At 37.1% G+C, this 23,913-nt stretch overlaps 2 protein-coding genes across 6 annotated transcripts in view; one reads left to right on the forward strand and one right to left on the reverse strand.

Moving 5' to 3' along the window:
• The window catches only part of LOC121962819 (voltage-dependent L-type calcium channel subunit beta-4-like), a 35,805-nt gene extending 29,310 nt beyond the window's left edge, over positions 1-6,495 (forward strand). For 2 of the 4 annotated variants that reach the window (XM_088074518.1, XM_042513127.2), the window contains 4 exons: positions 161-312; positions 1,699-1,794; positions 2,266-2,451; positions 2,878-6,495. In XM_088074518.1, coding sequence (XP_087930644.1) covers positions 161-312; positions 1,699-1,794; positions 2,266-2,451; positions 2,878-3,129 — 686 coding nt within the window. In that variant the 3' untranslated portion in view covers positions 3,130-6,495. The remainder of the gene's footprint in view (positions 1-160; positions 313-1,698; positions 1,795-2,265; positions 2,452-2,877) is intronic. The other 2 variants (XM_042513125.2, XM_042513128.2) reach the window with 1 other exon arrangement.
• A 6,168-nt stretch (positions 6,496-12,663) lies between these two features.
• LOC121962708 (ETS translocation variant 5-like) lies at positions 12,664-22,682 on the reverse strand. 2 transcript variants are annotated; one of them, XM_088074569.1, is made up of 13 exons: positions 22,547-22,682; positions 21,428-21,493; positions 21,253-21,337; positions 21,047-21,094; positions 20,419-20,469; positions 18,056-18,164; positions 17,705-17,962; positions 17,022-17,290; positions 16,703-16,762; positions 16,523-16,591; positions 15,789-15,943; positions 14,980-15,081; positions 12,664-14,494 (listed from the first exon to the last, which is right to left on the reverse strand). In XM_088074569.1, the coding sequence occupies exons 2-13, from the start codon at positions 21,473-21,475 to the stop codon at positions 14,261-14,263; spliced, it is 1,488 nt and encodes a 495-aa protein (XP_087930695.1). In that variant the 5' UTR covers positions 21,476-21,493; positions 22,547-22,682; the 3' UTR covers positions 12,664-14,260. The 2 variants fall into 2 exon arrangements, with proteins under 2 accessions (XP_087930695.1, XP_087930696.1); XM_088074570.1 differs by lacking the exon at positions 22,547-22,682 and adding an exon at positions 21,884-22,121.
• Between the last annotated feature and the right edge of the window lie 1,231 nt (positions 22,683-23,913).

Consider the following 23,913-nt stretch of genomic DNA (forward strand, 5'->3'; position numbering starts at 1 on the left):
TTATAGAAACAAAAGAAAGAACCAAATTCAAACCGTGAAGTTGAGAGAACTTCTAAAAGATCTGAAATATTTCCACGGGTAATGTTATCCATCAATTATATTGAACTGTGCAAATATCTAACTTTGTATTTTGTATTTGAATTGAATCTTGTCTCGTCAGCTGAGGTGCAAAGTGAGATTGAGAGGATCTTTGAGTTGGCCCGCTCCCTGCAGCTGGTGGTGCTGGACGCTGACACCATCAACCACCCAGCCCAGCTCCTGAAGACCTCGCTGGCCCCCATAATTGTTCATGTTAAAGTCTCCTCGCCAAAGGTACCGAGTGTTGGAGGGACAAAGTTTAACTGTCTGTGACAAGCTCCACAGCAGGTTTACCTGAAACTGATTTATGATCACAAATACAAAATGAACAGCTGATTTTATTTAGTTTTTATCTGCTAACAAACCCTTTTTTATTCAGTGGGTTATATTGGCTAATGTGAATGTCGAGCCTGGACAATCAAAACACAAGAAAATGAAGCATTTGATAAAATCTCCAAAGCTACTATTCTACAGTTGGTGGAGACAAACAACAAGAACACCTAGACGTGTTAAAGGTAATGATCTCTTTAGGTTGATATTCACCCTCCACTGGTGTAGCAGCACAAGCACAATGTTCCCAAAAAACCAGCATGAAATACTGTCCTTTAAAACCACTGACTAACGCGCAAGGCTTTTTAATTAAATGTGTGGAGTCAGTCAAGGCTTCAGATCTGCTCTATGGCACCTCTGCATGGAAGAGTACGTCTGCTGCACTTCCTCCTCTGCACTGGGACAGCAATGACTAGACTAGTTTTCCTGGGTGTGGAGACTGAATAATCTCTCGTGCTCACACTAAAGGACTTCTCAAAAATGGCCGCAAGTCAGTGAAGAAGTGTCTTTTAAGTTTGATAGAAATGATGCACTCGCTTAAATACAGCCACATCCTGGTCAGGTGACTCTCACACTTGTTTTACGTCACTCCTCTCCTAGCATGCAAAATGCTCGTTTTGCTGCAGCTGACCAGGACACCCGCCCAGTCTCCAGACAAAGGACAGGATCTTAGAAATATATTCCATAATGTGGCATGTTGAGACCTGCAAAAATGTGATTCATTGAGGAGAAAAATAATAATTGAAAAATATATGAAAAATATATGCCCAAAGACTGAATATGGTATGATAAGAAAACAAATTGTTTGACTGATTTTGAACATTTCTTCAAATTTTTGTTAGGCATGCTCAGGCTGATATTACATCAAAGAATAAATAAATTCTAAATTGTAGTTTCGGGCACAAATGAGTTACACTAAAGTATGGAGGAAATGATTGACATCAATCACTTCACTTTATTTCACACCTACAGCCCAAAAAAGATAAAGATAGACTGGATAAAGAGATAACAGACATGAAAAAGGTTCCTTGTTTCTGCATCTACATGTAAACTGACAAATGTAACACTAGCACCAATAAATCTCTGCACACAGTCACATCCACAGTTGTTTTATGTGTCGCTTGGAAAAAATGTCTCCCGTGGCTCATCATGAACTAGGATCCCTTCATTTTTGCACTCATCGTATGATGAGGAGAGTACTGGGTGACCTGAAACGAGTGTACCCAAAGCTGTGATCATTTTGGTTCAGTGTAACTGGAGCATCGTGTGCTTTCCCATCTTGTCGTCCAGGTTCTGCAGAGGCTAGTCAAGTCCAGAGGGAAGTCCCAGAGCAAACACCTGAATGTCCAGCTTGTGGCAGCTGACAAATTGGCCCAGTGTCCTCCAGTAAGTGGCCTTCCTCATAAACTGGCTAATAATGGCTTTTGGCTTCCTACTTTTACTGTTTTCTTAATTAAAAAAATTAAGTAATTGGCGCACAAATGTTTCTGCACTCAGAGACAAATAAGCTCAAATGAGATTGCAAGACAGTTTTTATGTTACAAAATGGAAGTAGCTATTTTGCAAATATATTTTTGGATTCATAAATCTGCCAATCACATTGTAAACCATAACAAGTTCACATGGTTTCAACCAGCAGGTGTCTGGCATCCAGTCCAACCAGTCAGCTCCTTAATCTTGTGTTTTTATTTTCTCTGTATTCACATTATGTGTTTACACTGTGTAATAATGTAAAGCACCAGTATTCTGCAGGAGCTGACATTTACAGTGTCAGTGTGGAGACCATTTATGTTTCATCTTGTTTTCATCTGTAGCTTCATATTTGCCTTCCTCCCTCTGACCATCTGCTGCTAACAGGAAATGTTTGACATCATCCTGGACGAGAACCAGCTGGAGGACGCCTGCGAGCATCTTGCCGAATACCTCGAGGCCTACTGGAAAGCAACCCATACCTCGATGGCGACGCCCTTGAACCCCCTGCTGGGACGCAACCTGGGTCCCACCACCCTCACCCCCTACCCCACCAGCATCTCTGGACTGCAGGTACACATCCACTCGTCCCAGGGTTTTAGCTGTTGTTTTCATTTGATGTTTCTCTGTAGAGCTGTGAGGAAATGATGGGGATAATTCATTTTAATAGTAGGAAAAATATTATATTGAAGACTAAATGAATTCCTCACTAAACATAATGTTATTTATGAACAACACTATGGGTTTAGAGCCGATTGGACAACCTTGTTTGCACTCATGAAATGTGTTGCAGAAATAACAACAGCAATAGAAAATAAAGAATACGCCGGAGGAGTATTTCTAAACCTTGGGAAAACATTTGACACTGTAGACCATCAACTATTGTCTACAAAGTGCTAAAAATTGTTATTTGTTCCCTTTTTTTATTTGATATGTTTGAATAAAGATCTAACTACTATTCCTGCCTCACCTGTGTCCTCGGCATGTTCATGTGATCAGCAGAGCCAAAGAATGCGACAGAGCAACCACACGGGAGACCACTCCACTCCGAACGAGCGGCGCAACCTGATGACATCAGACGAAAACTACCACAACGAGCGGGCGCACAAGGGACGCAACCGCATGTCTTCTGGTTCGCAGCAGCAGGACCCCTACCAGGACTACCAGGACCCCTATCAGGATGCATACAAGCCACATCGCAATCGCAGCTCACCGGGCAGCTACAGCCATGACTCCCGGCACCGGCTCTGAGCCCGCTCCTGTCATCACCGGGGCTCAAACGGCCCAGATTCCAAAACAAACGCTGCGACAGAGCCAAGGCGGTCCCAAATTGTACCTTTTGGTTTCAGTTTACGTTAATTTGTTTTGTCTACCTGGCGATTTTTCTCTTTAAAAGTCCAACAAAATCAGGTGTTTGTCTGTAATCAAGCTGCCAGGGCAACCCCCGTCAATCAACACTATTGGAGAGGTTCAGGACGCCAACATTAATGAAAATTCCTTTAATTTATGTTGCCGGGACCTTTTGGGATTGTACTAACACAAAGCTCAGCAGACGTGCAGCGCAGATCGTGCTTGTTGGCTGTGTCAGCAGGCTCATTATGGATAGTGGTCAGATGGCGACGGTGTATGGGCTGCGAAGTGCCTGGGACGTGGCACCAGGTCGGAGCACACAGACTGCTGAAGTTCTGCTGACCCATACTTTGGGCCGTGTATAAATCCTCTCACCATTTAGCTTATTGCATGCTGATAGATGATCAACCTCCGCACTCCACTTCATCGATATTTTGTACCAAGCATTCTTGATTCTCTTCTAATGAGGTGTAGATACGGAGGTCCAATTTTCTAAATCACCTGATTGTGTAGACAGGCGGCATTAGTTAGGCGGTGGGTTTGCGTTGAGACGATTATCTGGCTGCTAGTTTTGAAAACTGGTGCTTCACATTCCTAAACTATTTTGCTATTTGAAAGTCGATTTGAGCAAGGCCAGCTTTTCTGTAGCATAGCTCTAGGATTTCATTTGACCCTCGCCGTCATAAGTGGAGCTGATGGTGGTGGGATCAGATCGAAGCGACACTGCGGGAGAAGGAAATGCTGCTTCTGTTGTTAACAGTTAGCACTTAGAGAGTTAGAGGATATAGCTGTGACTGTCAGATAGTGTAGTGAAATAGCAAAATACTACTTGAGATTTGTTGTTGAGATGAGCATAAAAAAACAATGCTGTGAGAACCTTTTGAGCAGTTTTTTGGCCAGCGTGAACAATAGGACTGAGAAGATTTTTATTTAGTTTGATCGACCTAAAAGAGCTTTTTTTTTTTGCATTTATAAGCATTGAAGTCAAGCAAAGGTACAGATGGTGGTGAAGTCATCCGATCGGTTCATGGCGGTTGAAGTTCCTTCCTGTGGTTTTAGGGATTAAAGCATTAAAAATGTGACATGGCAGGATCGGTTGCATCATGTTCATCCTCTGTGTAGCTGGCATGTTGTCCTGACTGCAGAGCATGTTCCCTCCAAACAGTAAATAGAACCCTACTGTAATCAAGTTGATGTTTGTAGACGTAAAGGGCACATCTCTCAAAAAAAAGAAGTAAAAAAGATGTCTGAAATTACAGATATATGATTTCACTGGATCCCTGCAGTTTGTAAACTCAGTACACTGAAACGGCTAAACTTTAAGTATTTGTTTATGTCATTCTGAAAGTTTTCAAGAGTTTGATATATAATACTGTTTCTATTAATTCAAAATAATGTCGGAAAGTAGAAAGTGAGCTGAAACAACAGCCTTTACAAAAAGGTTAATTAATGATAACATGGACAAGAGTTTACCGAGCCAACATGGTACTTTGTATGGAAGCAAAATGCTGCTTTAATAATGTTTTTAGGCTTATTATTAACGTTATCCACTGTATATATATTATTATTTTAAGATACCAAATCATCTTGTGATTACAACTTCATTATCTCATCTCCAGATAACAAACAGTTCTGTAGAGAACAATATAAGACACATAATTTCAGCATAATTTCAGCTAGTTTGCACACAAATGGAGAAACATATGTTAATGTCACACATTAACATATATTAAAAAATAAATTTGCCGTCACGCTGCATTACGTGGAAGGTTAATCATGCAAGAGTAACATTTTCATTACACACAACAAAATTACATTACTTTTTCCAAAGGATAATTTTTACTAATGAGGCCGTGAAAAGGTGATTGTGAAATTCCATGACTTTTCCAGGTTTTCCATGACCGTGGGAACCCTGTAGATTGAGAAAAGCTCTTGCTTTTTTGTCTTTTCACAGGACAAAGGTCTTCCGTACTTCATAGTCTTCATAGAGAGAAAGAAGCATCAGGAGAGAGTAAGCAACATTTGTTATCTCGATAAATGAGATGGTTAAGTTGTTTTAATGTGAAGGGACAAAAATGTAGTTATTACGGAAAGCCGCAAACATTTTGTCATTTGAAGATGTTACAATCATTTTTCTGGATGCTTGTGGTTTCTGTAGATTTTGAAAGGCTGATCTGAAAGGCAGAGCACTGATATGGGAAGCCAGCGGCGGGCTTTCTTGGACCCATCCACCTCTTCACCTCTATAGGTACTTTCCTGCTGCTTATATAACATTGTTACCAGCAGCATTTTAAACTGACGCCATCAGGTAGCGTTAAAACTGACACTTTTCGGTGGCATGTTGTTCTGTGGCGAAAGGTGCCTCTTAACACCAGTGTCTGACGCCAAAACCACTGACCAAGCAGCTTTATTTAACGAGCCGGGATTGATAATGGGCTGGTTCTCCAGGCAGTGTGTTTTTGTCTGATGGGAATAAGTGCTGCATAATGAGGAACAAGATTATTCTCTGTTTAGAAATCCATTTTTTAACTGTTAAAATTAGGGTTGTAATGGTATAAGATTTTCACTGTATGTGTGATTGCTGTTTTAAAAAATATCACAGTTTCACAATATCGTGATATACAGTATTGAGCAATTCTTTTAATATCAGTTACAATGACCTTAAAAGGAATGAAACAATGTTTTTTGGGGGGGTTGAGCAAATAATTTAACCCTTTTGAATCTTCCTTCTGCCTCTTACAATTTCAACCTTTAAATGCTGAACACATTGGTGCATTTTCTTTAAAAAGATGGTTAAAAAGGCAATGAGTGACCTAGAAAGAAATGTTCCACAAATTGCAAGAAATTAGGAGATATAGCAAATTATTTTTAAAAAGTGGGGTTAAAATAATAGGTGGGATTTTCATTCCAGTTTTTGAAACTTTTTCTCAAATTCTCCAGATAAGGAAATGTACACTGTATGATAACAATTTCCATACCACAGTTTAACATTTTTAAACTGTTATACCGCTCCAACCCTAGTTACAATCCACCAAAACATTCAAATAATGTTTTTTATCTCTACATCTATCTAAAACTAAACTAATCTATCAAAACTATCTTAAAACAAAATTTGAAGCTGCTCTTTAACACTGAAACCCCTCTGACAAACATGATGTACAGCAGAGAGCGCTGCAGCACCAGATTTGTTTGGTGCTTTCTAAACATTGAATGAACAAAATCCTCAGAAAATAAACACACACAAAGGAGGATCCAGTCCCTTAAATACGAAGAGCCATGGTTTGGGTTTTTTTGTCATGAGATCTATACAGAGCGCTATTGAAACAGTTAAGATTTGAATAACAAGGGTTTTATCTTGATAGTATGTTGTGAAATTTAAGGAAACTTGAACCTTGTTTTACTGTCACACTTTGTAACAGATATCTGAGACGTCTGAAATAAGACTTAAATTCTGCCCTACATAAGAGATATTTGACTGACCCAAGAATTTTACAGTCTGACACAGTTTCAAGGGATCTAATTTACAAAGGCCTAATTGGAGCAACTTTGAAAGGAGAGCATGCTGAACTTTTTAACGCTTTGAAACCTGGATCGACATCAGTTTTCTTGTGCTGCGTTCAGACGCCGTTCACAAGTATTTAAACCTTTGAGCCTTCAGCTAATTGGTTTTGATTTCATTCAACTTGACATAAAATGTCCTGCAAATTTCAATTAAAAAGAAGTAAAAGTTGAAAATGAAAAATATCTTAAAAAGAAAAGAGAGAAAATCATTAGGAAATAATCCAATAACAGTGGAAAAATCTCAAGAAAACTATATATAAAATTAATATATATTGGAATTATGTTACATAAAAAATATACAAACATTTCTTATGATTTATATTCATTATTATTAAATTTGACATTTTTGTAGTTCATTTTCTGCCTTTGTTCTTTTCTTTTTTTCCCCTTTTTTTGTAGCTATTTTCGGTCATTTTCTCAAAACTTTTTAGAACAAATTTCTTGTCCATTTTGGGGTTATTTTTTACAGACTGTGTGAGAAGAGTTTGTTCAGGTTTCAAAGGGTTAAACTGTGACACAAAAATACAGCCTGTGGTGCAAAGCAGCTCTTAATGTATTAATTTAAATTCAAAATAGTTCACTTTGTACAGCTCTGGATGAAAGGGGAAAAAATCTTGTATAGCACAAAAGAATAAGCAAAAAACTAAGGTGTTTTTTGAGCAACTGTTCCGGCAATGTGAATCTGGTATAAGCGCACAGATTATTATAATTATTACATATAAATATACAGAAGAATCAGTTGATTTCTTTGCCCACATGTGTTTGTTAATGGACTGAAACACCAAGACTGCAAATGATAAAGAGAGTTTTAAAGTGCAACTGTTTACAAGCACGCTTAGCTGTCTCATTCTGCCCCATAGCATAAATCCCATTGGTTGATTGAACAGGGAGCCATTTTCCATTTGAAATCAAGCCAATGTTGAGCTGGGCTGCTTGAGACAATCAGAGGGGATTTCCAGACCAGCGTCCCACCATCCCTCTCTTTGTGTTACCTAAAAAGTTGAGAGATGTTCGCCCCTTTGAGCTGTGGAATTAGATTTGAGTCAAAATAACGCCACGCTCACTCACAGACCTCAAAAAAAAAAAAAAAAAAAAATGTCCGTCCAGGCTTACTTTTGTTTCACCTTTTCCTAACTTTTGTCTCAAAGTGAATCTCATTATTTTATTTTTCCTTTAAATCGACAAAAAACAGAACTTAAAGGGAGGACTTTATTTGAAGTATAAAACAAAAGAAGGGAAAAAAAACAACAAAAGAACATATTTATTCCAGTAGAAAAGTAATAGATGAATATTTGCTGGCGATTATTTTTATAACAAATAAATGTACATAATGTCTTTGAGAGATGCTATTTGCTGTATACATATGCTGACGACGACGACCCATGTGGGACACTCGGAACAACAGCAAGGTCCAGTATACAAAGTTTCAGTAATGTGCAATACAAAAACGGCATGCTGTTTTAAAATGAGGAACTTCATGTACTGTACTATGCAACCGCAAACTGTGTACATCGCTTCATGCTGTGGCTTCTCCCACCACCCTTTTCCAAGCAGCTTCATCTGGACTTCTAAGGGATTTTTGTGTTTTATCTTTTTTTTTTCTGTGGAAGATGAAAACCTAAGCGGCTAATGCGGTATTGCATGCATAATATACCATTCTAATTTATAAAAAGGAATTAAAGAAAAATACATGAAATTGAAGGTGATTGTGTTTAAGGCAAAGCAACAAGTGACTTAAAACATTTCTTTTTCAAAATAAAAGAGTCGTTCTAAAGTTGTCGACAGTATTTTTTTGTACTGTAAGGGACTGTTTGTTATTCATGAGGGGGGAGAGGTGTGTTGCAAAAAGGAGAGGGTATGTCAAATAATTTTTAAGCACTATAGATAGATATTTATATATATATATATATATATATATATATAGAGAGAGAGAGAGAGAGAGAGAGAGAGAGAATAGATAGATGATATTGGTGTATTGTTTTCTACTAAGTGAATGACTTAGCTCCTTAAAAAGCCTTTAAAGTCAGTGAATACATTAAAAAAAGGCTTTAATTGGTATTCATATTACTTCAATTAATCTTTCAAAATTTTGAAATAACTTTTAATTATTATTATTTTTTAAATATATTAAGATGATTTCATGAATGTCACCCAAACAGTATTATTTTATGCTATGATAATAATGATAATAATAATAATAATAGGGAAACATGTCTCTGAGCTTGAGCAATTGATGTCAGTTCATGTTTTTTTTCTTTTTTGGTTGTAACATTGGCCTTAAATCTCATTCTTGATAGTATTAAAAATACCTTTAAAAGTCCAAATCAAATGTTAATGTTATTGTCAATAGTGTGAAAATTGATCTAATGTGTGGGAGGAATAACTCTGTAAGATAAACTCATCGGCAGTCGCAAAAAGATGACTGATCAGTAATAAGTGATCGATTTTTGATGATGGATCAGTGTGGGAATCAGACTGCGCAGGCCTGAGCGAACAGACCTGCGCATGCGCGACGGCTGTCAGCAACACAAACTAACACAGCTGTTTCATAAAGATGAATGGAGAGTTATAATGAAAAGACGACACACAGGAGGAAAACAACCAAAACCGGAGTTTGTGGTGAGTTAAGAGGTCGGTTTGAACCTGGACAAACAAACAAACAAACAAACAAACAAACACAAACACATGCGTCTGTTGCTAACTAGCTAGCAGCTACGCTAGCGGCTGAACAGTTGTTAAAGTCACAGTTTTGGATGCGAATAAAACGACCCAGCGGTCACATTCACCAGAATAATACAGGGCGTTAAAACGAGATAATTGTGAGGAGAAAGTTTAATATCGGTTTTGTTTAGTTGTCTTTAGTTTGTCACGTGTGTTTCATGAACTTTTGGCGTTCAGGCTGTGTTCAACATCACCTGCCGGCTCTGAAACTCACTTCAGTCTCTGTCTGTCTGTGCCAAAGTGTCAAAACAAACACAACAAGCCACACCAAGTCCTCTCCAATAACCGAAGAGTGGACAGACATCATATTTAATATAAATTATTTATAGATTAAGGGATGATTGATTTAACTATTCCACCACTATACCTGACAGGTACATAGATGGGAAAAAAGTAAGTGATATTGTTTAATGTAATAAAACTGGTTTGTTTAAACTCAGTTTATTCTTATAATTGTGGGCGGATTCTCGATCTAAATGTGACCTTTAGGATTATAAATATGTCATTTAGTATGAAAAACCACATGGTCTTACAACCTTAGCTGTGTTCAAATGGCAAAGGTCGTCATTAATGTCTAATAATTTCTCTGTTGTTCTAAAAATTTACTTTTATTTTTGCCAAATGAATGCTTCATCATTGTTTCCTTTTTTCTGTATGTAAAACAGATTTTCCTGCTTTGAATTTATAACGTTTCACCCTCTGAATGGTTTACATCTTATGTCATCAGGAGATAACATTATTCTTTGGTCCTCCCATGGCCCTTAACTGCTGTTGTGTCTGTAACATATTTCACTAATTATGTGACATAATTGTGATTAATAGAATAATTATGACAAAACATGCAATATTGTTAGACATAAACATTAGGCATATTGGAGAGGTCCAAATGTGTGCCAGCGCCAAAGAGTAAAAAAACAACAACAACTGGAATAAAGTCACATTCACCACTCTTCAATAAATCTTCAGCCGCTGGTGAGATGTCATATTTCATGACTGATTAGGTACAGATTAATGGCTAATTCAAACTTTCTTTACTCCACTACTGTATCTGGAGCATTGTTGGGAACGAGTGGTGCATTTGCGTTTCTTCTTGAGACATTTCAGAGGCTACAGCTATTTTCATCATATCTGTTTATTTTAAAAATTCTTTCCTTCAGGGAAATGGGTCATTTAGTTTTCCATATTTGTCCTTTTTGAATTTTAAAGACACAGAGTAACATTGACCCCTCAAGAAATGCCCTAATTATTGAATCAGAAGATATTTAATATTATAATGTTTTTTTCAACAGCCTCCCCATGGGCCTTATGTCACATGTATTTTACTTATACTTTTTTAATTAATTTGAAAACCAAATCTTTTAATTACTCAGGTTACTTAAAGTGTGTATTTTAGCTAAGTTTTTTTTCATAAAAAGAAACAAAACATTGAGGTTTTTATTAACAATGTTAGAAAAACAGTTTGAAAACCTGAAACAGAGAATTCATGTAAAAAACAGAAGACAAAATAAATGAAAAATAAAATTAAAAAGAGTGTAAAATTCTCAAATAACCACTTTTATTTTATCGAATGTTGTTTTTTTTTTATTTGACATTAATGCAACTCAAAATTCTGATGACTTTATTTATTTTGTGTTTCTTATATAGAGTTGCAGGTGGAGCAGTGTTTCCGCGGTCTGTGGGAACGATTGAAATGTCTTCAGCACTCTGCAGTCTCAGTGGATGACATCTGGATGAAGAGGAACATCGTACAGAGAAACTGAAGGAACATCTATGTGCTGCAGCTCTGAGGTAGAACAGTTTTTCTCTTTATTATCAGCTGTGTTGTTTTTAATGTTCAATACTTAAAACAAACAAAATACATTAAATTCAGTGACCTTTTTTCAGCTTGGAAATTTATGAAATTATGGTATAAGACATATTTTCTGCAGCAGACATTCAGACATCTTTCAGTGTGATTTGCACTAATACAGAATATTATTGTCTCTGGTGTCCAGACCTTCAGAACACCTGAAGCTGACACTGAAGCGAATTTAAGGAGTTAATTTGTCGTCTTTGTTGGTTCTCACAGAAAGGACACGAGGTGTTGGTGGAGGAGCAGCAGACTGGATGGAGACGAGGACACGAGGTGAGGAGAGATGGATCTGAAAAACACATCTGTATGAAGCTAGAAACGGCATCGGTCAAATATAATTTTCAATTATATTTCATTGCCTCTGTCTTTGTAATGAGTTTTTTTTTTCTCCATCCTGCAGAAAACGCTGAAGAAGCTGCAGGACCACAGGGAGACATCAGTGAGGTAAAATATTTTCTATTTTCTGTTTAAATCTATTCACCAGTTTAATTAACTGTAATCTGTTATTGGAGCAGGAGAGACTGTATATGTTGGTAAATATTGTAAATGTTTCTGTTATTTGCACAAAAAAATGAGCTGAATCGACAGAGGATCTTGAAGAGCTGACAAGACGAGAACTGACGAGAAAAGTAAAAAAGTCATTGTATGAGATGGTATCAAAAGTCTTTAAAAAATATATGCTATATTGTCTTACAATTTAAAAAAAAAAAAGTCATAACATGATACAAAAAGCAAAAAAGTCACTATAAAAAGCTATAAATGTCATAATTTAGCATGTCTAAAAAATCACCAAAAACGCGTTACTATAGTATGTCGATAAATGTCATATGTTGACAGGTCAAAAAAATGCCTGAAAACAACATATAATACCTTGTACAGACACGTCATAGTATACAAAGTGGGGAAAAAAGGCCAAAAATGTCATAATTTAGCATGTCGAAAAAATTAACAAACCACCTTACTATAGTGTGTCAAAAATGCATTTTTGCTCATTTTTCTGACATTCATAATTAGGAGGGTTTTGGCTGTTTTTGCAAAATTCTGTGCTATGGCGTGTCTTGACACGATATTTTATGCTGTTTTGAGGCATTTCCAGCTGTTTTTGGGACATGTCATATTTTGGCATTTTTGCCATACTATAGCCTTGCCTTTTCGGTCATTTTTTCAACATGCATTATCATGGTGTTTTTAGTCGTTTTTGCAAAATTTGATGCTCTGGCGTGTCTTGACACGCTATTTTATGCTTCACTGGAGAAAAAGCTTTGAGATGTGTTGAAATGATCTACAGTGGGGCACAAGAAAAGAGTAAAATAGTTTATTGTATCAGTAAAGATCAACAGAAGGCACACATACAGTATCTGAGGGTCGACGCCACACCAGTGTCAGTATCTCTCTCCCGCCTCCGCTCATACCACCATGTGATCGTTATTGAGCAAAATACACCATTTTTGTCCTCCACCTTGGAGAGGCTGAAACTGATGCAGTATATTAGCAGGCTAAACTCTGCAGCTCATAGTACAACGTCAAGCAAACGCAGCCTTTTGCAAAAATATATTCATATATAATTATACACCTTTTCTACACATTGAAGCAAATCAACTATACAAAATGCAGAAAACTATCTCAGTACAATAAGCCGTTTGTAAGAAAGTCCATGCCTATCATTATTAGCATCATAGTGGCGGTATTATGGAATCAAAAATAGTAGCAGTACCTTTGTCATAAAACAGTTTAGGAAAAACTTACAAGTTCATATAATGCCAAAAATATTAGCTTTGAAAACAAGAAAAAGTACACAAAACGCATTTCAATATACAGGTTTATAGGAGGACTATAACATCTGGAAAATACAAGTGTGTCCCTTTTAAGCAGTATAAGGTTCACCCCCAAAAAAATAACAATTAAAAGTAAATTAGTAAAGGAGTGCCCGCGGTTTTGAGATGCTTTTTGGCTGAAATACAGATCCCAGAGTTCACTTACGCAAGGACTACAGCGAAGGCCATGCTACAAAACTACAACCAACATGGCTGTAGGGTCAATGTGACGAGAAAACTAAAACATTGAGAAAAATGTCATAATGTTATGAGCTTGAAAACTCAATTTAAAGATGTCATATTTTAAATATTAAGTTGCAATTTTAACATTTTCTTTCAAGAAAAATAGCAAATTAACAAGAAAAAAGGTAAAAGTCTGTTAGCTTGTGTTTCAAATTAAAGTGGGTTACAATATTACTATTGTGTCTGGTTTTCAGTAAGATTATGACTTTCTCCGAATATTATGACCTTTTCTAGCTGTTTTATCATTTTATATCAATTTCTCTTAAAATGATTGACTTCTCCTCATGATGATGCCTTTTTTGTGAAAAAATACAGCTTCAACTTGAAATATTACAACTGTTTCTTATAATTTCCTTTTTCAAAATATTACAATCTTATTGTTGCAACAGTCAGATTCAATATTACTGCTACTGTACTGTTTTCTCATAAGATTATGACTTTATCTCAAAATGTTATGACCTTTTCTAGTGGTATTATAATATATTCTCTTAAAATGTTTGACTTCCCACCACGACGTTTTGTTTTTTGTAAAATTACAACTTTACCATGAAATATTACAACTTCTTCTTGTAATTTGTTTTCTGCAGAATTTTACAACTTTTTCTTGAAAACTCTAAATTTTTCTGTTTTTTGTGCCAACAGTGGCTCTAACCGATTGTGACAAGCTGAATCATGATTTTTCAACCAAACACTTCAATAAAAAAAATCTCTGATAGCTTTATCTTTTCTGTGACATACATACATTATGTGGGTATAGGTGGTGAAAATCTCAAACACTGCTCAGTAATTCAGGTTTCTCCTGTAAAATACCTCCTGCTTCCTTCCTGCCAGGCTGTGGAGTCTAGTACGGGTAGCTGTCGGGGAAAGCCAGTCCCTGCACGCACAGCTCCCCTCCGTCGGCCAGGTACGGACCCTCCTCCTCGTAGCTGGGCAGGGGGACGCCATCCTCCTCGCTGGGGGGCAGGATGGCGTCTGGGTCGGCCTTCAGACTCGGCCTCTGGTTGTCTGGGAAAGCCATGGAGAAAAGCGCCTCCGGGTTGCACACAAACTTGTAGACGTACCTTTCCCCGGCCACCTGCAGGATGAGCCAATCAGAGGTAAGAATTCAGTGATTTTGTTTATTTTATCTCAGATAAACCCAACAATATGACAATGTTCTTATAAGTAACACCTTTAGAGGCACAGTGTGTAGGATTTAGTGGCATCTAGTGGTGAGGTTACAGACTGCAACTAACCAAAACTTACTGTGTGTCAAGCGTGTAGAAGAACTACAGATATAAGTGGCATATTCTAAGGTAATGACAGTAATATTTACTGATGTTATACTAATGAAAACATACTTCTGAATTACAAGTCATAATTGTAATTATACATTAGGGCTGTAACAATACCGAAAAATTCACACAATACAATAATATATCACAATAAAGAGACCATGACACCAAATTTATCACAAAAAAATCTTACACACTTGTCCTAAAACAAAAAAAAGACCTGACCTGATAAAAAAGATGTAAACACATACGAGTACTGGAAGAGAAAAGTGGAACCTGCCTTTACCTTCTGCATGATGCCCTTCTCGTAGTAGTACCTCAGCGAGCGGCTCAGCTTGTCGTAGTTCATGGCCGGTCGGTTCTTCTGAAGCCCCCAGAGCCGAGCCACCTGAACACAACACCCAAAAAAACAAAAACACTCAATGAAACATCTTTTATTTTTAATATTATACATCAGCCAGACAAATATTTCTGCCTCTGACACAGAACTGAACGGCCCATTTGGCCTGTTGCTATCAGAGGTCATTTTGTCCAATTTATAATGAATCAAAATTTGGATTTTGTGTCATCATTTAAAATCCTGCTGCTTTCTGAATAATAGTTTTTTTTTTTAATTATTCATTTACGTACAAAGCAACTGGCCACATTTACTATATCTTTGCTTCCTTGCTTTTACCTCATCTTCATTGCTTTGTGAACATATTTTCACTTTCTCTACTCTCATAGTAAAGTCTTCTAATTCCCACCAGTCCACCACATACCAAAAACAAATCATATAAATATAAAAAGCAAATTCTGCACAAACATACACACAAACACATGCATGCACATATGCACACATACAGACACACACATATATGCATACACATGCATGCGTGCAAAAATACACACGGTGTAATCAACCGATATTAGTTCTGCACTTGAAGGAAATTTTTTTAAAAATCCAAATTTTTTGAGACAAAAAAAAAGGTTGTGAAGCAACACTAAGACATTTTTCCCTTCTTTCATCCTTACTCGGTCCCATCATGCCCTTCAAGCGTAAATTAAGCCAAACCATTTTCAGACAGCCCAGCGTTGGTTTCAGCAATGACTGACCTCCTCGGGGTCGATGAGTTTAAACTCCATGTTGCGTCCCGTCCAGACGATCAGGTGTCCGTTGGCCGGGTTGTCCAGCAGCGTGAGCAGGAACTGCCAGAGCTGCAGGGAGCCGCGGCGCTGGTACGGCAAACCCTCCTGCTTCACTTTGACTGCTAAACAGGACACAATGAGGACACCTCTTAGTGTTTTTGGGCATCAATAAAGACAGAATTCCTGATAGATAATCAGCAACAGCAGTAAGAAATACTAACGTCTTTCTTTAACCCTTAAAATATGGAAGAATGAACGCAAGCTTTTATATTTTGATATTCCACTGTGATTGTAATGCAGTTGCTCTACTGTTGTAAACAGGTAAATACAATTTTAAAAAAAAACAAAGAAATGAATGAAAATTAGCAAGAAGTTGGTAAAAAGTATAAGAAAATCACCTGAAAATTAGCAAAATAAAAAATAAGCAAACAAACATGAAAATGACAATAATAAGTGCTTAAAAGTTATGATAATTCTGTAACATAACTTAAATTATGTAATAATGATGATGATGATAATTTTTCCCAGTTTTTTTCATAGACATGTTTTTTCCTAGCTTTAAAAAAATTTAAAAGTAATACAAGTTTTCTAAATCTACAAATGTCTTGCAATTTGTGGAACATTTCTTAACATGACGCTTATTGCTTCTTTTTTTCCAATATTTCTGAAAAAATAAATAAATAGAACCAATTTTGTCTTACCTTCCAGTCTTTCTGGTACAACACAGGTGTCGTCATAATACAAATGTGGATCTCTGTCATGACCAAACGCTGAGGGGCAAAAAATGAAATATTATTAGAAAAGTTATTATTTGTCCTGTTGAGAAACAATTCAATTTAAAGCAAACAAACAACAAACAAACAACATATAACACAACTCACCAACACTGTTATTCTGGTACAGGACTGACTTCCCAAACGATGACTGGCAGGTTTGAACATCTGGAAGACACAAAAAAGGCTCCTCAAAATAACTTTAAACATAATTAGGTCACAAAATTGGATTTCTTTATGAAACAATGATTATGTAACATACTGAAAATTAAATGTACTGTGTTTAAAAGTGTGCTTACTCAATAGATTAATAACTATTACAAAAAAAAAGCTTTCTGGTCTCTGAATTCATCATTTTCGTGTTACAGCTATGTGCATTATATTTTTATCTAAAATTGCGAGCAGGTGTAGCAGGTGACACACTCACCCGAGTCAAAGCCAAAGTCTCTCGGCTCTTGTTTGATCGTCACGTGGTTGAAGGCGGTCTGATGCTGGGTCAGACCTGGACCCGGCTCTGGGTATCGCGGATCCACCAGCTCCTGTTTGAATCCTCGGGGGCCGTGGGGAACAAGGGGCTCTGAGAGGTGGCGCTGGTACATCGGTCGCCCATCCCGGCTCGAGTGTTGGTACGGCGTGTTGACTGTTTTGTCCGGAGGGAGATAAGACAAGCAGGGCTCTGAGAGCTGCCGCTGGAACCTGCATCGTGAAGAGCACAAGAGGCTTTAGGGTTTCATGTGACTTTATTTCCAGATTAACCAAGTATTTCACCATTTCAGTGATTTTTCCAAAACTTTCAATGATTTTTACTAGCTCAATGACTTTTTTTCAGGCCTTGAAAAATTAGATTGGATCGAAATTAAATAAATCAATAAATATAATAGATGTTACCAATTAATTTGAGATTTTACAATGCCACTTCAGAAAAAAAATCAATTCATAAAAACCTATTTCCAATGTCTTTGCACTTTTTAATACTTTTGTAAGATTGATTTAAGACATTTTAATCTCTATTAAGACCTTCATTTTAGATGAATGAATTCAGTGCCTTAGGACTTTTTAAGTACCTGCGAGAACACGTTCAATCATATAAAAGTTTTAACCGTGACTGACCTCTGTTCTGTGCTGAAAGACGCACTGGGGCAGCTGACGGGGGGACGCGGCAGAGCGAACTGCTGGCTTTGGTTTTGGAGGTTGTGGTGGTGGGAGGGGCTCAGGGCGGCGACGTGGCAGGTGTTGGTCACGTGGGAGGCTGAAGGTTGTAGCTGCCTCTGTACTGGTGGAGGTCCAGCAGGGTGGGTGGAGCCGCACTGTACTGGTGTGGAGGCTGGAGTCAGAGGTTTGAGTCCAGCTGGCTTGTTGTCACAGGCACTGCGGAGAGGAAACAGGAAGCAGCTGTCCGTTACGTTTGTCTGTGATATCGTCATCATACACTATATTGATCTTAACATTGATTTTTTTTACCTGTAACTGTAAAGGCACATGTCAGCGTGAGGCGTCCTGCAGGGAGACAGGTCTTTAGACGGACTGGGCTCTCTCTTAACTTTGCTGACAGGCGGTCCATGAAACATCACTGCAAACACACACACACACGAAAAATAATCCTTTTACTCTGAAGATGCAATGAGTGCCCTGATATTAGACTATCAGAATCAGAAATACTTTATTGATCCGCGGGGGGGAAATTATGGTTTGTTGCATTCATGCCAAGCATAGAAAATTAATTATAGCAAGTAGAAATAAGTACAAGCACAAGTATATAAAGACATAAATGTAAAAATAGAAATACAGTACAAGTAAACAATTAGCACAATTTGCAAATATCTAAAAATTTAAGTATGTACACTACGCTGAGTAAATAAGTGTGTAAAAATATAAACGTAAGAAATACAGTAATAGACAATGAGCACTAATATGTGAATATTTAAATAGAAATATGAAAAATGTGCTGAGTGTGTACAGTTTGTAAAATATAAAACTGTGCTTTACGCTACAATACAATATATAAAACTCGTATTTATGTTAAAAACATAATAATGTGTGCAATACTACAACAATGACAAAAAGATATACATAAGCAAGAATACCAGTACAAATATATACAATATGTTTGCCATGTTAAATGTAGCCTATATTCAAGAGTTTGAAGTATTTGGCACATTTGAATAATTGCACAGAGGAATGCTGTAGTTGAAGTATTGTGCCAAATATCGCAGTTAAGACAGTGATATTAAGAATTATTGCCCCTGAAAGAACCAACTGCACATTTGAAGTATAATAAATAAATTATGGAATTTTAATTGCAGTTGTAATGTAGATGTAATAATACTTTGTTACAGTACTTAAAGGTCACATCACTGTCTACTATGGCTTACATTCAGAGATGTGACAGTAAAAACGCTGCAGCTCACGTTTGACTTTTGTGTTGTGATAACCTCCTAATCTGATCTCAGACTTCCTGGACTCTGGAGCAATGTTTCCATCCACAACGCAATCACGCGTCAGATTTATTGTCGAGACCGGGAGTCACTGAGTTGAAGCGGCAATCAGGCAGCAATAAATACATGCAGTACGTGTTTGGCAGCAGCAACAAAAGTACTATGTAATGTTCCCCAGGTCTTATCTGTGACATCATTATTTTTCAGGTTCAGACAGAGTTGCTGGAAGTCATTTTACAGCCCTTGCTCTATTTCCTGCTCCACACGACTACTATCATTTAATTGACCCTGATCACCACCTGTGTGAGTCATGTTCTGTGCTGACAGTCCAGTAAACACCATAAACACGGTCGTACTCACATCACTGGTTATTCACACAGACAGTGTGAATTGTTGTAAAAACTGTACAAAATCTCAATTATGCTCAGTTTTGAGGTACTTGTACTTTACTTATTAGTATTTCTGCTATATGCAACTTATGAGTAAGATACATGAAATTATATGATGTCAATAAAGATTATTTACCTATATATATATCTCAAATATATAAAATTGTTGAATTGTTTAAGAGTAAGACCCTTTTTGTTTAACCAGAAAAAAAGCCCTGAAATTGACATCACCTAATTCATCAGACTCCATTTAAATAAACACTAATTTTAGCTTGTATACAGCAGCATATTTTCACATCTAACTGTGTGAGCGAAGAGTTTATTTCAACCAAACTAGGGTTGGTGATTGCTGGAACAGTGGAAAGATGGATGAAAATTGCTTTTGTAAGTTTTATTTTGTTTCTGTCCACTTTGAATGTAGTGTGTTTATGGTGATAAAACTACTCGCCATCATGTTGTCAGAAACATTTAAAACTCTGAGCCTGTAAGTGGCAAAAGTGGACGTAGACGGTGTGTGCCTGTCCCGAGTGGTTGCAGTGCTCTTTATCGAGTTCAGTTTCAGAAACGGTTGTTCCCAGTAGTCACTTGGACACAAAAACATGAGATAATAGAGTCCAGGTTGAAAAATACCAAAGTAAACCTTTAACATAAAGCTGGCATTAATTTTTTTTTGACTGAGAGCCATCTGTGGCTTAGTGCAAAGCCCACTGGTTTCTCCTGAATACTACTTAGATCTTCAAAAAAAAACAACCCAAAAAACAGTTTACAAATACAGATTTCATTAAAATCTCAGTTATTCCCTTCAACAGCTGAATATTGTAGTTTTTACAAAAGGCTATTCAAACATGTAGAAACGGCGCATTTCTTGGAGACTTTTTCAAGATGTCATTCAGATGTTGAGGCATAAATAAATCATGAGCGTTATTCTACAAAATGTCTGCTCCCTGTTGGATAACTCTGAGCGCTCTCTATAAATATTAAAGGAGAAGCAGATACTCACAGTTATTGGACTGGAAATCTGGGACAAACTGCTCGTCATCAGGAACCTGAGCTGTCAGGGGGGAGAGGACGGGATGTTAAAGGACTCTTCTCATTGTTTTTGCACCCTTGTGTATGCAGTATATCAGTGCATTACAATAGCAACCTCATGTTTGATATTTCCTACATTTCCCAGAATGCCCTTTAACCCTTTCAAAGATGTGCAAATTAGCTCAATTTCTTTCAAAACCATGGGAAAAGGGCAGTGATCCAAGAATTGGCGAAAAATTGTAAAAAGCACAGAAAATTCCTAAAATGTGATAATAATAGTAAAAAAAATAATAATGAAAATTATTTTAAATATAAAATTATGATAATTAAAAATACAATGGGATATTTTTCCCTATCTTAATTTAAAATAGTTTCCCAAAGCTGCTTATTTCTTGCAATTTGCGAGACATCTCTTTCCAAGTTGCTAAGTGCCTTTTTCAAAACAACTGGCTCAATTTTGGAGGTTAAATAGTTCATTTGAAGACATCTGAACAGTGCACAAAAAAAGTGATGTCTATCCAAGTTTCAAAGGGTTAACATTCTCCCGTGTGCCACTTTAAATCAGAGAAATGTTATTTCACAATGCTTGTGGGTCTCACCTTCTGCGATCCAGATTTCCTGGAGCTGGATTAGATCCTGAAAGAGCTCTGCAAAACAGTCATGAAAATATATTAAAATACACGTTACAATATTTAATATGCAAGATGTCAGAATAAACTCTTAGAGACAAAAATTTAACTTCTTTTTGGAGACCAATAAATACGCAGACAGTAAACACTTTTACATGTGGACATAATGAGTCTACCTTCTGTGTCCTGAGCCAGCTCCGTGTCCATGAACTTCCTTTTCCGCTCGCTGAGACATCTCTCTGCTCCCTCTACGTGACATTGCTAAAAATGTAACAAGTAAACTCTTTAGTGAACATAAAACTTAATGTTTTCAGTGCTTGATCAATTTCTTGCACATGATGATAAACTCACACTCTCGGGGACAGCAAAAGGGACCTGCTGGTCATAAAAGCCGTCCATGTTGCAGGAGTCTTCACCCTGAAATAAAGACCAGCGACAGATTAGAAAATGCATTTGTCAAATTCTCATCACCACCTTCACTATTGCTCCATCATCATCATCTCTTCCTCGTGTGTTTTCCTAACCGCCATGACAAGAGGATAAATTAAGTAAGATCAAATGTTTCAGGCAAAATTCAAAATTGCCAAAAAAGGCAAAAAACAAATTTAAGACTATTCAATGACTTTTAAGGCCTAATCAAATTAAATATTAATAACTTAGCTACTGTAGTCATTACTTGAGATAATTGATTTAAAAGTGCGTCAGCAGGTTTTAGTCTATTAAACGCATTCAAACACATACTAAAGAAGATAATTAAGCTACGTTCAGGACAATTTAAACTGTATTATGAGATAAAATGTCCCATACCTTTATTGTCAGATGATAATGAAAACATACGGAAGTTACATTCGTTTGCTGAAAGCAGTGGGCTTCCGTAGGTAAACAACTCTTCTTACTACTACTTTTGCCTATATCGCCTTAATAACACACAAAAAGTTATATCTGAAGTTTGGTTGGTGTGCTGTAACAACACCAAAACAAAATTAAATGACACAACTCGTATTTCTGGTGTTTTTACCCTTTTGCGTCGTCTGTAAATGCTACAAAAACACAAAAATCTAAGATTTGTGAATGGAGTTTGGCGTGACGCACGGGAGAAAGCGCCTCCTTGTTTTTCTCAATGAAGTGAAACTTGATCCTGGCAGGAGGGGAAGGAGGGGGGCACACCAGCTCACCATTGAGAAAATAGTCACAGAGCAGCTCTATGCTAACATTCACGATGCTAACAGGCCATAAAGACAGCTTTTGCAGACGGAAACACCGCGCTGCAAAGCGGACAGATGCGGCGAAATGGACGCAATGTTGCCTTTGATTTCCAGAAAATGGCGTTCGCCTGCTAACCCATATCTGCTCCCCTCACTGCCAGCAACAAACCGCGACCGTGCAGTTTATGTAACAACTCAAAGCAAAAACAAGCCCACGCATGAACGCCACTTTTACAAAGTGATATAAAAACAATGCAGGACTCACGTGATAAGTGAAGTTTCTTGTCGGTGTGGTAAATGACCGTAGATTTCCTCCCCTACATCCCCTGCAGCTCCTCGAATAAAAACTCGGCTGTAGATTTTTCTCAATGAAGAGCTCTGATAGCTAGATCTAAAGCCGAGCCCTGTGCTGCTCTCCCATTGGCTGGAACGTAAAGTCAGTCAACAGGCGAGCCAATCGTCTTCGAGACTGCGCTGACGTATGTTCCTTGTGTTTTTTATGAATGGCTGCGTTTCATTCATGGAGCCACAGCTCTCTTAAAGGGCCAAAACCACCAATCCATGAATTATTTTTTTTTTATTTGTTGAGATACATAGAGAACCGATAACTGTATATTTGTATTGATTATTATAATTTTTTATTCATTTATTTATTTAGTTACCTACTGACTTATTTAAAGGATTAGTTCTTCTAATCAACAAATTATACATAGAAATAAAAGTGAGGCCTTGTTGCATGTTAAACATTTCTTCACTTAAGTCCACTGCTATCTGGGCATGTTTTTGGTTTATAAGACTAATTTCTGAAACCACTTTTGATGTAAATCTTCATCGTTTCTGCGTTTATCCATACATGGAGGTGTGTGGAGTGTTGTTTTGGGTGCCCACAGCATTAAATGTGAAAAATTCAACCAGATATCTTACCATAACAATGTCCTCAATATTGTGGATGATCCACAAACCTCATTGTGAACTGTGTCTTTCAGAATTACTTACTTCATCCATAGAAATGTATCGAAGAGAAGGCCTTATGTCACCATCCTTGAAGCCAAATATTGCTGAAATCTAGAGTCTTTTGGCTAATAATGTTGGCAGCCGGCCCTGCTCCAGTTAGATCTCTTCATAGACCAAGCTATGACTTGTAAAACCGTTATAACTAATTTTACATCACTGTGTGCCAAAATTGGGTCCAGACATCCATTTAAACTGCAGCACTGTTGTCTCTGCTGATTCCTTTTGTGAGTCTTGATCAAACAACAGAAGCTTTCAGATTTATTCACAGAACGTAGCCTGTGATGTGCAGTCTGTACCAAATAAATGCAAGTTACAAAAGGTATTAAAGTTAGACAGATATGTGTCCTTTAGATCATTTTAAATGCTTGTTAATTAATATAGTTGTTGTATAGAGTTCCTGCTTTGGTTAATTCACAGACATGGTTATTATTATGTTTTTATTATCTACATTTTGTTGTTTTATTGTTATGGTTGTTATATTTCTTCATTTATGGCAGATTTGTTTGTTATTAATACGTTTTTATTTCACTTTTTTGTCATTATTGACATACATTGCTGTTACTTACTTTTTTTTAAATTATTGCAGTTTTTATCAGTTATTCTGTGTCCTTCTAGTCA

The sequence above is a fragment of the Plectropomus leopardus genome, chromosome 24, assembly GCF_026936395.1.
Source record: "Plectropomus leopardus strain MGB_pleo_1.0 chromosome 24, ASM2693639v1, whole genome shotgun sequence".
Taxonomy (NCBI): domain Eukaryota; kingdom Metazoa; phylum Chordata; class Actinopteri; order Perciformes; family Serranidae; genus Plectropomus; species Plectropomus leopardus.

What these genes read in the sequence shown, in the direction of transcription:
- LOC121962708 (XM_088074569.1), bottom strand. Translation starts at nt 21,475, where the DNA reads ATGGACGGCTTTTATGACCAGCAGGTCCCTTTTGCTGTCCCCGAGAGT. An exon ending in GCTGGCTCAGGACACAGAAG is followed by an intron (nt 21,095 to 21,252) that starts GTAGACTCATTA and finishes ACTGTTTTGCAG; the next exon opens with AGCTCTTTCAGGATCTAATC. An exon ending in ATGTGCCTTTACAGTTACAG is followed by an intron (nt 17,963 to 18,055) that starts GTAAAAAAAATC and finishes TCCTCTCCGCAG; the next exon opens with TGCCTGTGACAACAAGCCAG.